The 15,119-nt window shown below is 36.1% G+C and overlaps 1 protein-coding gene across 8 annotated transcripts in view; it reads left to right on the top strand.

The window, feature by feature from the left end:
- Rbcn-3B (WD repeat-containing protein Rbcn-3B) overlaps positions 1-11,809 on the top strand; it is a 717,321-nt gene extending 705,512 nt beyond the window's left edge. For all 8 annotated transcript variants that reach the window (XM_090405900.1, XM_090405903.1, XM_090405904.1 and 5 more), the window contains one exon: positions 11,398-11,809. In XM_090405900.1, the coding sequence (XP_090262026.1) occupies positions 11,398-11,583 (186 nt within the window). In that variant the 3' untranslated portion in view covers positions 11,584-11,809. The remainder of the gene's footprint in view (positions 1-11,397) is intronic.
- The last annotated feature ends 3,310 nt before the right edge of the window (positions 11,810-15,119 follow it).

Raw genomic sequence — 15,119 nt, 5'->3', positions numbered from 1 at the left:
TCTTTCTAAGCAATAAATACAAAATGTTATATTCAGGAAATGACAATCAAGGAAAAGAAGGAGTAGCCATAGTATTCAACACAAAATACGAGGCTAATCTTCTTGAATAGCAGGCAGTCTCAAGTAGAGTGATGTGGGCAAATATCAGAATGGGGAATTGGACAATGAGACTTATTTGTGTCTATGGTCCTGTAAATGTGTTTTTTTTCTATTTTGATATCCTTTATTTTATCTATATTAGCTTAATATCCTGTCGGTACTGTGCCATTGTAATATCTTAGGGGAGTAGCCATAGTATTCAACACAAAATACGAGGCTAATCTTCTTGAATGGCAGTCGGTCTCAAGTAGAGTAATGTGGGCAAATATGAGAATGGGGAACTGGACAATGAGACTTATTTGTGCCTATGGTCCCACAGAAGGTTCTACTAAGGTAGAAATGGAGGAATTTTTTGACGCTTTAGAAAAAGCAACTGACACAATGAAAAAGGAAAAGTTGGTCCTTGTTGGGGATCTAAATAGCAGAGTAGGAAATGATTGTGAGACATACAAAAATATTTTGGGAAAATTTGGAGAAAAGAGCAAAGCTAATAATAATGGCAAATATCTGTTGGATTTCTGCTCAGGACATGGACTGGTTATTACTAACACCATGTTCCAACATAAAAATGTGCACAAATTCACATGGAGAGAAGAGGCTAGGAATAAGAAAAGTCTCATTGACTATGTTATTGTTGATAGTGATGTTTTCTCCTTGGTGCAGGACACCAGCGTGTACAGAGGATTTGAAATTGGAAGTGATCACTATTTAGTCTTGAGCAGGATAAAATTGAATTTCATATTGAAAAAAATGACATGTAAGAAAGTTTTAAAGCGAATAAAAGTTGAGCAGCTCTCAGATGCGAACTGTAGATTAAAATACAGAAAGATTATTGAAAAGAAAATGAAAGAGTTTGAGAACAGGAATCAAACCTTGGAGATTCAATGGCAAACTCTGAAGAAAACATTGATTGATTCTGCCAGAGAGGCATGTGGTGAGGTTGTGTGCAAGGATAAAAAAATCAGAACTCCCTGGTGGACACAGGAAGTTAAAGAGGCAGTGAAGGAAAAGAAGAAAGCATATCAAAAGTTCCTGCAAATAAGTCAGCTTTTACTCTTACAGAATACAGAGACAAATGTAAGAAAGCTAAACAGTGTGTAAAACTAGCTAAACAAAAGTCATGGGAGGACTTTGGTAAGAATATAGAAAATAAATATCAAGAAGGTGGCAAAATATTCTGGAGGTTGTTGAAGAAGCTTAGGAATGGAGGAAAGAGTGCTGTAAAAGGAGTTAGAGATGATAAAGGTGACATGAAAACAGGAGAAAAAGATATCCTTGAAGTATGGAGTAATTACTTTGAAAAACTGCTAAATGAAACAAGCAGTGATGACAGCACAGTGATAAAAAACACTGACCAGCCATGCAGTCAGGAATACATATCCTTACTTGAAGTAGAAAAAGCCATCAAAGGCTTGAAATGTGGAAAGGCAGCAGGAGTAGATGATATTCGACCAGAAATGCTGAAGTATGGTGGTATAAGAGTCTTTCAGTGGCTGCACTGCATAGTTCAGAAAGCCTGGACAGAGGGATGAATTCCCGATGATTGGAGTAGAGCTCTCATAGTTCCCATATATAAAAAGGGAAATAAAACTGAAAGGAGAATTACAGAGTTATTTCCCTACTGAGTGTTCCTGGCAAGATCTATGCAAGTATACTTGAGAAAAGGTTGGGAAGAATTGTGGAAGAAAAGCTTGGTGAAGAACAAGCTGGATTCAGGCCAAATAGAGGCTGTCAGGATCAGATCTTCACTTTACGACAAATAGTCGAGAAAGCATGGGAATATAACAAAGATCTGTATTTAAGTTTTGTCGATTTGGAAAAGGCATATGACAAGGTGCCAAGAGAGAAGCTATTCAATACGCTGCAGTTATATGGTGTCAATGGGGCATTATATCAAGCAATACTTAGTCTTTATTTGAGTTGTAAGTCTGCAGTTAGAATTGAAGGAAGTACAGGAAGATGGTTTAATGTTAAATCTGGTGTGAGACAAGGATGTACATTATCCCCTCTGTTATTCATTATTTATATGGAGCACATTATGAAGGAAAGTGGTATTAAACCTGATATCAAAATTGGAGATGTTAATGTCAGCTCTTTGCTTTATGCGGATGATGTTATACTTCTAAATAAATCCGCTACAAGTCTGCAAGATTCTCTGACTAAATTGAATAGCTGTTGTAATAGATATGGTATGAAGGTCAGCAATAAAAAGACAAAGACAATGAAAATAGGCAGAATCGTTGAAAATGTCAACTGTGTTGTGAATAGAGAACCTGTGGAACAAGTAAAACATTTCAGCTACTTAGGCACGATTTTTACTGAAGATGGTAAATTAAATATAGAAATAGACAACAGAATCAGCAAAGCTGGTATGGTGGGAAGTCAGTTGAATAAATTCATATGGAATAAGAAAGAAATTAGTCGGAACACTAAATTAGCTGCATACAAGACAGTGTTCAAACCAGTTTTAACTTATGGATCTGAGAGCTGGGTCAAAAGTAAAACACTTGAACAAAGACTAGAGACCGCAGATATGAGAGTCCTGAGAAAGATTAGAGGCGTGAACAGGTGGCATCAATGGCAGTATCATATTAAAAACGAGGATATTAGGAAAGAACCTGACATTGTCAGCATCCAGGAATGCATTAGCAGAGCTAATCTCAAGTGGTAGGGTTACTTAAACAGAATGGGCGAGGAAAGAATAGCAAAACAAGTGTTCTCTGCCAGGTTGGCAGGAAAACGACCCAGAGGAAGACCATGATATAGGTGGATTGATACGGTACAAAGTGCCTTAGACGATAGAAATATAAGATCTGATAATGTTGGAGTCTTGACAAGTAACAGACTGATTTGGAGGAAAATTGTAGATAGGAAGTTAGTAATGATATAATTTTTTCATGTAGTACTATCATATCCTGTACACCTTTAGGGTACATGGCAGGAATTTGATGATGATGATATTTCTTTATATCTCTTATTACTCTCTAATCTATTTCTTTTCTCTCTCTTTTATCTTATCATCAATTCCCAAATCTTTAACTTGTCTCTTTCCCTTATACAACTCTATTAACTTTAAACTTATATCCTCCTGTTCCTTATTTTTACCTCCAGTATTCTTATTTTTATTATGCCAAAGATCTTTAGATATTTATTTGAATTAGTGACTGTGCCTTAAGAAATCCTTTTATGGCATTAAATATTACTACTTTCGGTAGATATCATTCCTTACTCTTATATACAGTCGTGGCTATCCCTTTATCTAATTCTTGTATTAATTATCTATCTTCCCCCGCTCACAAGCTTGGTTGTTTTTTTTTAGAACAGTGCATCTAAGAACTAAAATTTCAGGCAACACTCTATTAATATTTAAACAACAAAATTTTAATTCACATAAGACAAATTTTACACTTCATTTTCAATAATAAAAAGAAACATCACAATTCAAATCTGCATAAATAGACTAGTTAAGTTCCTGCATTTTCTCACACAAATCATATCACATATTTAACTAATTTTCTTAATACAACATAAATCATTTATACTGAACAATGGTACTTATTGCTTAATTGTTAACTCTTACTCATCGAACACATAAACAATATCTTTTACACACAATTGCTCTTTCCTTTCAATGCTGGGAATATTCTATAGGCAAGTTTCAGCAAACAGTTATACTATGACTTCTTTCAAACTACAAATTCCTGACACTTAATTACTTTATAATCTTTAACTGTTAGATATGCCTATTTAGATCAGCCTGTACTTACAGTCCATTAATAAGTGTTCTCTTAAAAGCTCAAGGAAATTTAACAAACGGGTCAACTCACTTTATAGCTGTTACCCTCTGTGTACTTGGCTTCGAACTGGACTTCTGTTCCATATCAGGTTTTTCAATCCCTCTTTATGCAGACAATAGGTCTACTGATGTTTCTAGGATACTCTGTCTTGCGGCACTTTGGGTGAAGATTATCGGCTTGTGGAATGCTTGCATGCACGTTGGATTAACGGAGCAATTTCTTCCCTCTGACAACAGCTCCCGGCGAAGACTCATCAATTCGTCGTCAACTATCAGCTTTGACTGGTGGATCGGCTCCTCGTCATCTTTCTTTCAGATCACTGGCATGATTTCTCCGGACGTCGCGTCCCCGATGGCTTACATCTGCCGGACAACCGTTGGCAACTTCCCGATCACGACCTCTGGATCACTGACAAAAATTTCTGAACCGATGATGCAATCTTTTTGCCTACGCCTTTTGTTCGGTCACTTCCGAATCCTTGTGCGGAGATATGTGAACCCCGAACATTTCGGCGAAATCCCTTGATCCTTTTCTCTGACTGACCCTTCCTTTGTTTTTTTCCTCCTACATTCCCTAAATCCTATTCGTTCTGGCAGCAGACATTCGTTTGAAGCTTTTGTCAGTACACTGGCAGCGGACCGACAAAATATATTGCTTTAATATACTATATATAATATACTATATATACAATAATAATATATTGCTTTAATATACTGCAAAAATATACTGCTTTACTATTGGCAAGATATTTCTTTAATACTACACCTTCTAGAATATTCCCTTATTTGGCATAGAGCACATACAAATTCCCATTCAGATTATTTACATATAACATACAACTATTTACAAGTTACAAATTCTTACTGGGCTCGACCTTGGTAAACTTTATGTGAAAATATTTAGAATTTTAGACCCACATAAATATTTTTACAGTTGCACATAAGGTTCTACTAAAGTAGAAGTGGAGGAATTTTTTGATGCTTTAGAAAAAGCAACTGACATAATGAAAAAGGAAAAGTTGGTCCTCGTTGGGGATCTAAATAGCAGAGTAGGAAATGATTGTCAGACATACAAAAATATTTTGGGAAAATTTGGAGAAAAGAGCAAGCTAATAATAATGGCAAATACCTGTTGGATTTCAGCTCAGGACATGGACTGGTTATTACTAACATTATGTTCCAACATAAAAATGTGCACAAATTCACATGGAGAGAAGAGGCAAGGAATAAGAAAACTCTCATTGACTATGTTATCGTTGATAGTGATGTTTTCTGTCTGGTGCAGGACACCAGAGTGTACAGAGGATTTGAAATTGGAAGCGATCACTATTTAGTCTTGAGCAGGATGAAATTGGTTTCATATTGAAAAGAATAACATGTAAGAAAGTTTTAAAGCGAATAAAAATTGAGCAGCTCTCAGATGGGAACTGTAAACTAAAATACCCAAAGATTATTGAAGAAAAAATGAAAGAGCTTGAGAACAGGAACCAAACCTTGATTCAGCCAGAGAGGCATGTGGTGAGGTTGTCTGCAAGGATAGAAAAATCAGAACTCCATGGTGGACACAGGAAGTTAAAGAGGCAGTGAAGGAAAAGAAGAAAGCATATCAAAAGTTCCTGTCAAATAAGTCAGCTTGTGCTCTTAGAGAATACAGAGACAAATGTAAGAAAGAGAAACACTGTGTAAAACTAGCTAAACAAAAGTCATGAGAGGATTTTGGCAAGAACATAGAAAATAAATATCAAGTAGGTGGTACGATATTCTGGAGGTTGTTGAAGAAGCTTAGAAATCGAGGAAAGAGTGCTGTAAAAGGAGTTAGAGATGATAAAGGTAACATGAAAATGGGAGAAAAAGATATCCTTGAAGTATGGAGTAATTACTTCGAGAAATTGCTAAATGAAACAAGCAGTGATAGCACAGTGGTAAAAAACACTCAACAGGCATACAGTCAGGAATACATATCCATACTTGAAGTAGAAAAAGCCATCAAAGGCTTGAAATGTGGAAAGGCAGCAGGAGTAGATGATGTTCGACCAGAAATACTTAAGTCTTGTGGTATAAAAGTCTTACAGTGGCTGCACTGCATAGTTCAGAAAGCCTGGATAAAGGGACGAATTCCCGATGATTGGAGTACAGCTCTAATAGTACTCATATATAAAAAGGGAAATAAAACTGAAAGTGAGAATTACAGAGGTATTTCCCTACTGAGTGTTCCTGGCAAGATCTATGCAAGTATACTTGAGAAACGGTTGGGAAGAATTGTGGAAGAAAAGCTTGTTGAAGAACAAGCTGGATTCAGGCCAAATAGAGGCTGTCAGGATCGGATCTTCACTTGACGATAAATAGTTGAGAAAGCATGGTAATATAACAAAGATCTACATTTAAGTTTTGTCGAACTGGAAAAGGCATATGACAAGGTGCCAAGAGAGAAGCTATTCAATACACTAAAGCTATATGGTGTCAATGGAGCATTATATCAAGCAATACTTAGTCTTTATTTGAGTTGTAAGTCAGCAGTTAGAATTGAAGGAAGTACAGGAAGATGGTTTAATGTTAAATCTGGTGTGAGACAAGGATGTATATTATCCCCCTCTGTTATTCATTATCTATATGGATCACATTATGAAAGAAAGTGGTATTAAACATGATATCAGAATTGGAGATGTTAATGTCAGCTCTTTGCTTTATGCGGATGATGTTATACTTCTAAATAAATCCGCTACAAGTTTGAAAGATTCCCTGTCTAAATTGAATAACTGTTGTAATAGGTATGAAGGTCAGTATTAAAAAGACAAAGACAATGAAAATAGGTAGAATTGTTGAAAATGTCAGCTGTGTTGTGAATTGGGAACCTGTGGAACAAGTAAAATCAGGTACTTAGGCATGATTTTTATTGAAGATGGTATATTAAATATGGAAATAGACAACAGAATCAACAAAGCTGGTATGGTAGGAAGTCAATTGAATAAATTCATATGGAATAAGAAAGAAATTAGTCGAAACACTAAATTAGCTGTATGCAAGACAAGTGTTCAAACCAGTTTTAACTCATGGATCTGAGAGCTGGGTCAGAAGTAAAACACTTGACCAAAGACTAGAAACTGCAGATATGAGAGTCCTCAGAAAGATTAGAGGTGTGAACAGTTGGCATCAATGGCAGTATCATATTAAAAACGAGGATATTAGGAAATAACCTGACATTGTCAGCATCCAAGAATGCATTAGCAGAGCTAATCTCAAGTGGTAGGGTTACTTAAACAGAATGGGCGAGGAAAGATTAGCAAAACAAGTGTTCTCTGCCAGGTTGGCAGGAAAACGACCCAGAGGAAGACCAAGATATAAGTGGATTGATACGGTACAAAGTGCCTTAGACGATAGAAATATAAGATCTGATAATGTTGGAGTCTTGACAAGTAACAGACTGATTTGAAGGAAAATTGTGGATAGGAAGTTAGTAATGATGTAAATTTTTCATGTAGTACTATCATATATTCTGTACACCCCTTGAGGGTACATGTCATGAATTTGATGATGATGATTAATTTATTTAAACACATTTGATTATGAATTCTATTTTTGTGTAGATACTGAATTGCTTAATAGGGAGAGTGGATGTTGAAAGTGGCAGTGAATGCATGTATGAAGATGGATTATATTGTGATGTGGAAGTTGAGACTAAGAAGATATATGTGGTGAGTGGGTGATAAAGGTGATTGGGCAGGTGGGGAAATCGAATTTATAAATTTTTTTAATTTGCTTTTTTGTTTAGTATATATTATTTACTAATTTATCACTTTATTACTATTTATTATTACTTTCTGTACTGCTGTAACCTTTGCTTTGGTGCAGTATGACTTTCACTGCTATTATTCACACAATGCCTTTTGTACCTTTCCTTAAATGCATTCACTGTCCAGATACTCACAACTATCTCTGTAAATCTATAGTACTCATTCACCACCACTCTCCAAGCAAAAAAATTAGTCTGTGCACCCTTACTTATCACACTCTTACACCACTTTCAGGAATGACCCCCCCCCTTGTTCTTTCTTTCTCTCTCTCTCTCTCTGTATGCAATATGTATTGAAAAATTTCTTTAGTGTCAATTTTATAGAATCTTTTTTTGTAACTTATAAGTTTCTAACATGTCTCCTCTTCTCCACCTGTTTACTAAACTCTGCAATCCATAAACCTTCAATCTATCCTTATGTGGAGCAAATCACAACCTTGTCACCAGGCTGGTGACAAGATGCGGTGAATCTTATCCTTATAAAGAGGGATAAATATAAAGATAGGGATCTTTACTTGTCAGTGCTTTTTTCATAATCCTGTGAGCTATTTTACCAACTTTCATCATCACCCACAAACCATTGTCAATTTTTTGCAATATTAAATTGATAACCATTATCCTTCCTCCTCACTGCCATTTTATTTAAATCATTCTGCAGGATATCTAAATCACCTTTAATGAATGGGTGGACTCTGTACTAGGGCCAGTTGCCCTCCTAGTTTTGCATCATCAGCAAACAACTGAAGATCCCCAGCCAGTCCACATGATATATCATTTACAAACAAGTTAAATAGCAGGGGTCCAAGAACAGAACCCTGGGGCATGCCACTGGATACCTCCTCCTTTTTTGTGCACTGCTCCATCTAACTAATATGCTATCTATTCCTATCCTTTGCAGCTTGTACACCAACTTATCATGTGGTAATCTATCAAATGATTTTGAAAAGTCCAAGAATATCACTGTATATGATTCTTCCTTATCTAACACTTATCTTACCCTATCATAAAATGTAAGTGAATTGCTAAAACAAGACCTACCCTTTACAAATCCATGCTTTCCATTATAAAGAATGCTATATCTATCAACCCAATCTATTATTCTATTCCTAATCAATCTCTCCGATATCTTGACTACAACTACAGTTATACGGACTGGTCTATAATTGAAAACTTCTGTCCTAGACTATGCTTAATTGAGTGGTACCATTTTGCTTTCTTTCCACTCCTTGGAACCCTATCCACCACATGCCTTTTATTAAACAACCAGGTCAGGGGCATAGCTAACTGTTGTGCACATTATATGGTGATATGTCATCCATTCCCACAGCCTTATTAACATCTAACTCTATTGGAGCCATTGTTGTTTAATTTGTATATTAATAATATTGGGATGGGTTTAAATGTTGATATGCAACTGTTTGCAGAGAATGCAAAATTAGGAAGATCAATGCACAGTCAAGCAGATGTTATGGCCTTACAGAAGAATCTGAATAGATTGTATGAATGGCCAGGTAAGTGGAAATGTCAGTTCATTGTTGCAAAGTGCAAGGTTTTGAAAGTCAATATACACTTGGTGGGGAAACTTGAAAGGAGATAGAGGAGATGAAATATCTGGGAATGGTGGTGGTGGATAGGGACCTGAAATTGGGTGGCCACATTGCACAAAATGTGAAGTCATCACATTAGATAATGGCAATGATATAGAGTACACAGATGTGCAGAAATAAAGAGGCTATGATTCCAATCTATAAGGCTTTGATCAGGTCTCATGTGGATTGTTGTGCACAGATTTGGTCAGAAACATTTGGTTTTCATGGTTAGAAAGGATCCAGAGAAGATTCACAAAGGTTGTCAGTGATCTTAGGAATGTGGAGTATAAAGACAGATTTAAAGAATGGAAATTGCAAAGCCTTGTGGATAAAAGGAAGATGGGGATGTGATTAAACATATAAGTTAGTCAGGGATTGTTATCAGGTTGACATGGAAAAATTTTTCATAGACTGGGAAGGAAAGGGGGGTGTAAAACAAGAGGCCATCCCTATAAACTGTATAAGGAGGCTGTGAACAGAGTAGTGAAGAGAAAGTTCTTTGCATGGATAACAATTGGTGAGTGGAATGCATTGCCTGAGTGTGTTGTATGTAGACACATTGAATCAGTTTAAGGCATGGTTGGATAAGCATTGTGTGTAATAGTGTGTACCTCCCACAATAAGTCTCTGACTCCATGGAGGTCAGATGTTAATGATGATGATAATAATAATAATGAGTATTGGTCTTAGTAAAGGGCCCTGAGGCACTTGAGTGGTCACCCTTACTTAACTCAATTCCACTCTACCATATACTACTCACTGATGTCTGTCCATCAGTCCCCCCTCCCCCATCCATTCTACCATCTTTATTTCCATTCCCATCTGCTTCAACCTATGTAATAATTTTCCATGTTATTCTGTCAAATTCCTTATCCAAGTCCAGCAGTATCACGTTATATCCATTACATTTATCCAGTTCCTCTGTTACTTTATTATAAAATGTGAATAAATTAGTAAGGCAGGACCTGCCTTTTACCAAGCCATGCTGCCCATCATATTCCTATCCATGCATTCCTGAATTTTACCTTCAACAACTTTTCTGATACTTTAACCAGCATTCCATAGTTACTAACTGATCTGTAATTTGTTACTTCTATCTTGGAGCCACCTTTATGTAAAAAGGTGGCTCCAATAGACACTCTTTCCATTCCCTTGAAAACTTGTCAGAACTGAGACATAGATTAAACATCTTCATCAGAGGCACTACCAGTTCTGTTGCACATTCTCTTAGCACACAAACTGACATACCATTCAGTCCCATTGCTGTATTCTCATATTGTATTTGCATTAGCCTCTGTCACTTTCCTACCATCAGCACTGAGTAACATTATCCTTCCACAATTATTCTTTCTTTTTACTTGCTACATAGCAAGAAAACTTTTTTTTTGCTATTAGCCTGCTTAGCTAATTTTCCCTCATAATCTGATTAGCCTTTCTTACTACTCTAATCACTCTTCTTGTGTATGCTTTGTATTTCTCATGAACATGCTGGTAATCTTTTTTTTTTTTTTTTCTGTATATACCCTCCACAATGTTTTTTGCAGCTTTTGCTTTATATTGTTACTCATCCAATTATCCCCCCCCCTCCCCATTGGTTTTAACCTTCTGACTCTGGATATATAGTCTGATGCTTCTCTCAAACATCCCTGAGCACTTTTCATGCACTACTGACATTCTTTCCTTATAGTATTTTTCAGTTTGAATTACCTTTTGGTTTTTGTGAAAATAGATGCACATTTCCTATTTTTTATGAAAGAACTCATGCCCTAAATAGTCATAATTGTCACAAACTTTTAATGTGCTATTATATTCTGCAGAACATTAAAAGTTTTAATTTCCTACACTTGGAAAGCATCTTTATAGAATACATTAAGTCTGAAGAGTAAATAAAGCTAGATGAAGTCAAAATGTAATTCACACCATAATATATAATGGTTTCTGAAGTGGAGAAGGGGCCAGCTTCTTTTCCCCAGGTAATAGCTTCTTGAGAAATAATATATATATTTAGTCTTTCTTGTTTATTGCATGGATATATTGATTTACTGTTCTCTCTTCTCCTTATAACAATAATAATAATAATAATAAAGGATTGAATGCTAATAACAATCATTTATTATTTGTAGACTGCTACAGGTTTGTTCGGTTTGGGAAATGCACAAACTCGATGTGTGAGAACTCACAATACTCCTGTTTTACCTGATAGTGTAAAGACTAATGCACTAAAAATGGCACGACTTGTATGGACTGCAAATAAAGCTGTAATTCTCCTTATCTCAGATGGCACTGAATACCGTTACAGTGTTTCATGAAAAAAGAAGCATAGTTTATGTAAATGGATTGATGTGATTTCAGTTCTATCAAAATAATTTGTTGTATAAAATTAAAAAATAAAATAAAATGTTATTATTGTTGCCCAAGATGCAGTATGCATTTTTGTATATAAAAATAACATGTTGAGAACTATATCTTAATGTATGTTTTTAAAATTTCATCAGTAAACATTTAATCATTTTAATAAACTGGAAAAAACTGCTATTAATTACCTGATATAGAAAAATATATTGGCATCTGAGGCAAAACAAATTGCTCCTTCAATTCACTGTAGTCCAGAACTGTTATAGCGATAGAGGTGACTATACTTGAATTTGTTTTCCCTTGTTACGTCATTGATAATTTCTTCTCTTTTCCACTACATACATATGCATTATATTTTGTTAAATTTGCTAATCTTTCTTAAAAATTAATGGAAGCATGAAGTCAAAAATGCAATAAATTTCATAATAAACTGAATAGATCATAAACAAAGAGCTTATAAATAAACAACTCAGGAATTCAGGTATTTCCTTGGATGTTTTTATTGACTATATTAATAGATATGCTTGTAAGTATATTTTCACCCAGATTTACCTGAACTAGTATTCTTACCAAATAAATCTTATATAGTTCATCAATTATCCTGTAACTGAAAGAACATGTTTAATGGGATGCTATAATTAATAAAAAAAAAACTTGAAACTTATTAATGACATTAAAAACTTAAAAAAATGATTAAAAAAATAGAAAGCTGGTATCTTAATTGTTATGGGAGACATAAATAGGAGGATCCAAGGGCTGGACGTCGATAGAGCATGGGAAGTGATCAAAGAGCATTTACAGGAGGTTATGGCTGATTGTATACCTAAGGTCCGAATAGTGAAACAAGGAGGGGTTAAATGGATGAATAACACCATTAAGCTTGAGCTGCAAAAAAAGAAACAACTATGGAGGGAATTTAAAGAAAGGGGTGACCTGCAGGCACACGAACGGTATAAAGTACAGGCCAGAAGGGTAATGAGTGTGGTAAAAACAGCAAAAGCCGATTATGAAAGGAAACTAGCTATGCAAGCAAAAGAGAATCCCAAACAGTTCTTTCAATATGCTGCAAGCAAGAAAAAAACTGTACATGGCAAAATGATTTTAAGGAATGACGATGGTAAAGAGTTCACTGAACCAGTCGATATAGTGGAGTTACTGAGCGTGCACTTTGCAAAAGTATATCATCCAGGTGGTGACGTTGAAAAAATGAAGGAACCATTAGTTTATATGGGAATTGTGATGAATGAAGTGGAGGTGAATAGTCTATTACAGAACCTTAATGTGAATACATCTGCAGGATTGGATGGTATACCGGCACGGGTCTTGCATGAAGCGGCTAATGAATTATCAGTGCCCTTGACCATGTTGTTTAATCTGAGTCTCAGGTCTGGCTTAGTCCGGAAGGCGTGGAAAGAGGGGAAAATAGTTTCACTGCATAAAGGAGGATCCAAGACTATGGTTGCAAATTACCGACCGATCAGCATATCAGGAGTCGTCGTCAAGGTCTTGGAGAAAGTAGTCAAGGGAAAAATACAGGAATGGATTGATGAAAATGAGATACTGTACAGAGGACAGCATGGCTTTGTGAAGGGTAGATCATGCCTCAGTAACTTGCTCAAGTTTTATAACAAGGTGACGGCTGAACTGGATAAGGGAAATGGATTTACAGTGATACTGCTGGACCTGGCAAAGGCGTTTGACAGGATACCACATGGAATTCTAATCCGTAAACTACAACATATGGGAATGGATATAGGGTTGGTGAGATGGATAGCTGGGTGGTTGATGGAGAGATATCAAAGAGTAGTTTATTCAGGAGTAGAGTCCAAAAAACGGCCTGTGACTAGTGGTGTGCCACAGGGTTCTGTTCTTGGACCACTGCTGTTTAATCTGTTCATTAACGATATAGGGAAGGGTCTAAGTGGAACAGTTCATTTGTTCGCTGATGATGCAAAGTTGGGTAGGGCGATAGTGAATGCAGAAGATGTCAAAGTCTTGCAAGATGACTTAGATAGATTGGAGTTCTGGACTAAGGAGAATGGATGTCAATTTAATGTGACAAAATGTAAGGTTATGCATTTCGGAGTGAAAAGATTAGCAGCAGTATACCACATTGGTGGAACTGTACTCCAAGAGATTGATGATGCCAGGGACTTGGGAGTGTTGGTGGATAGGGAGATGAAGTTTAGGGGGCACATTGCGAAAGTAGCTAAATCAGCTCATCAACTCACTTGGTTGTTGAAAAATACCTTGACGAGCAGAGAAAAACAAGTTATTGTACCTCTGTACCGAGCCCTGATAAGACCTCATCTCGACTACTGTGCCCAGATTTGGTCACCTCGGTTCCTCCTTGATGGGGAGGAGGTTGAGAGGATCCAGAGGCGAGTGACTAAGATGATAGCAGGTCTATGAAATGAACCATATGAGAACAGGTTGAAGATTTGTGGGTTGCAAAAACTAGTTGATAGGTGGAAAAGGGGAGATATGATTGAGACATTCAAATTGCTGAAAGTATTCTATAGGATTAATTCAGATGATATTTTTGAGATCAGGACTGGTGGTGGGAGAACTAGGGGACACCCATGGAAGCTGGGCAAGAGTGTGGTTAGCAGGGGTGTTAGAGCTGGGTTCTTTACTTTTAGAGTGGTAAATGAGTGGAATAAGCTGCCAGAGTTTGTTGTGGGTGCTATGACAGTGAGCGAGTTCAAGGCAAGGTATGATAGATACTGTGAGAATGTTGAACAGCTGTGTGAACATGATGTTTAGGGCCTCCCTCGATGAGTCTAAGGACTCCTGGAGTAGCCCGTGGTAATAATAATAATAATAAATGCAAAGGTTTAATCCATAGAACTCCAGTAATTGGTAACTTTGGATTGGTGATATGAATGACAGAGGTGTAAGGTTAAATGAGTTTTGTGAGCAATATATATATAATAATAGCATGCTATGTTTGCCTACAACCAAGAATATTTCTTCATCATCATCATGCGTATCAAGGATTTTAATCTTTCTGTTTTCATTCTTTGAACATGTTCCATTTATGTTTATATTTTTTAATTTTTTCTGTTACTGGTTCTTGGCTTAATTCTTTCATAATTTCTTCATTTCTTTTGTGATCAAATAGGGTATACTTTGCAGTTTTTCTCATAAACTTCATTTCTGCTGTTATTAATCTATCTTTGTCTTTTTGTTTTATTGTCCAGACCTCGCTTCCATACATTAAGACTGGTAGGGCTAATGTATTGTATACTTTTAGTCTGGCTTGTTTTTGAATTAGGTTTGGTTTAAACATAGAGTTAATTACACCTATTATTTTTAAATAACAGGTGAATATAATTTCTTGACATCTTTAATTTATAATTGTTTGGCGAATTTGTGTGTGTGTGAGAGAGAGAGAGCAAAAAATGAATTGGATTGTTTACTAATTATATTACACTGTGCAGTTTTGCCAAATTATGCATAAAGAAGAATGAACTAAGGGTGTTAACTA

This window comes from Typopeltis vanoorti, chromosome 15 (assembly GCF_054136105.1).
Source record: "Typopeltis vanoorti isolate ZY-2024b chromosome 15, IOZ_Tvanoo_1.0, whole genome shotgun sequence".
In the NCBI taxonomy this organism is placed as follows: Eukaryota; Metazoa; Arthropoda; class Arachnida; order Uropygi; family Thelyphonidae; genus Typopeltis; species Typopeltis vanoorti.
The sequence above is the reverse complement of the archived record's forward strand: the minus strand, read 5'-3'. Positions and strand labels throughout refer to the sequence as shown.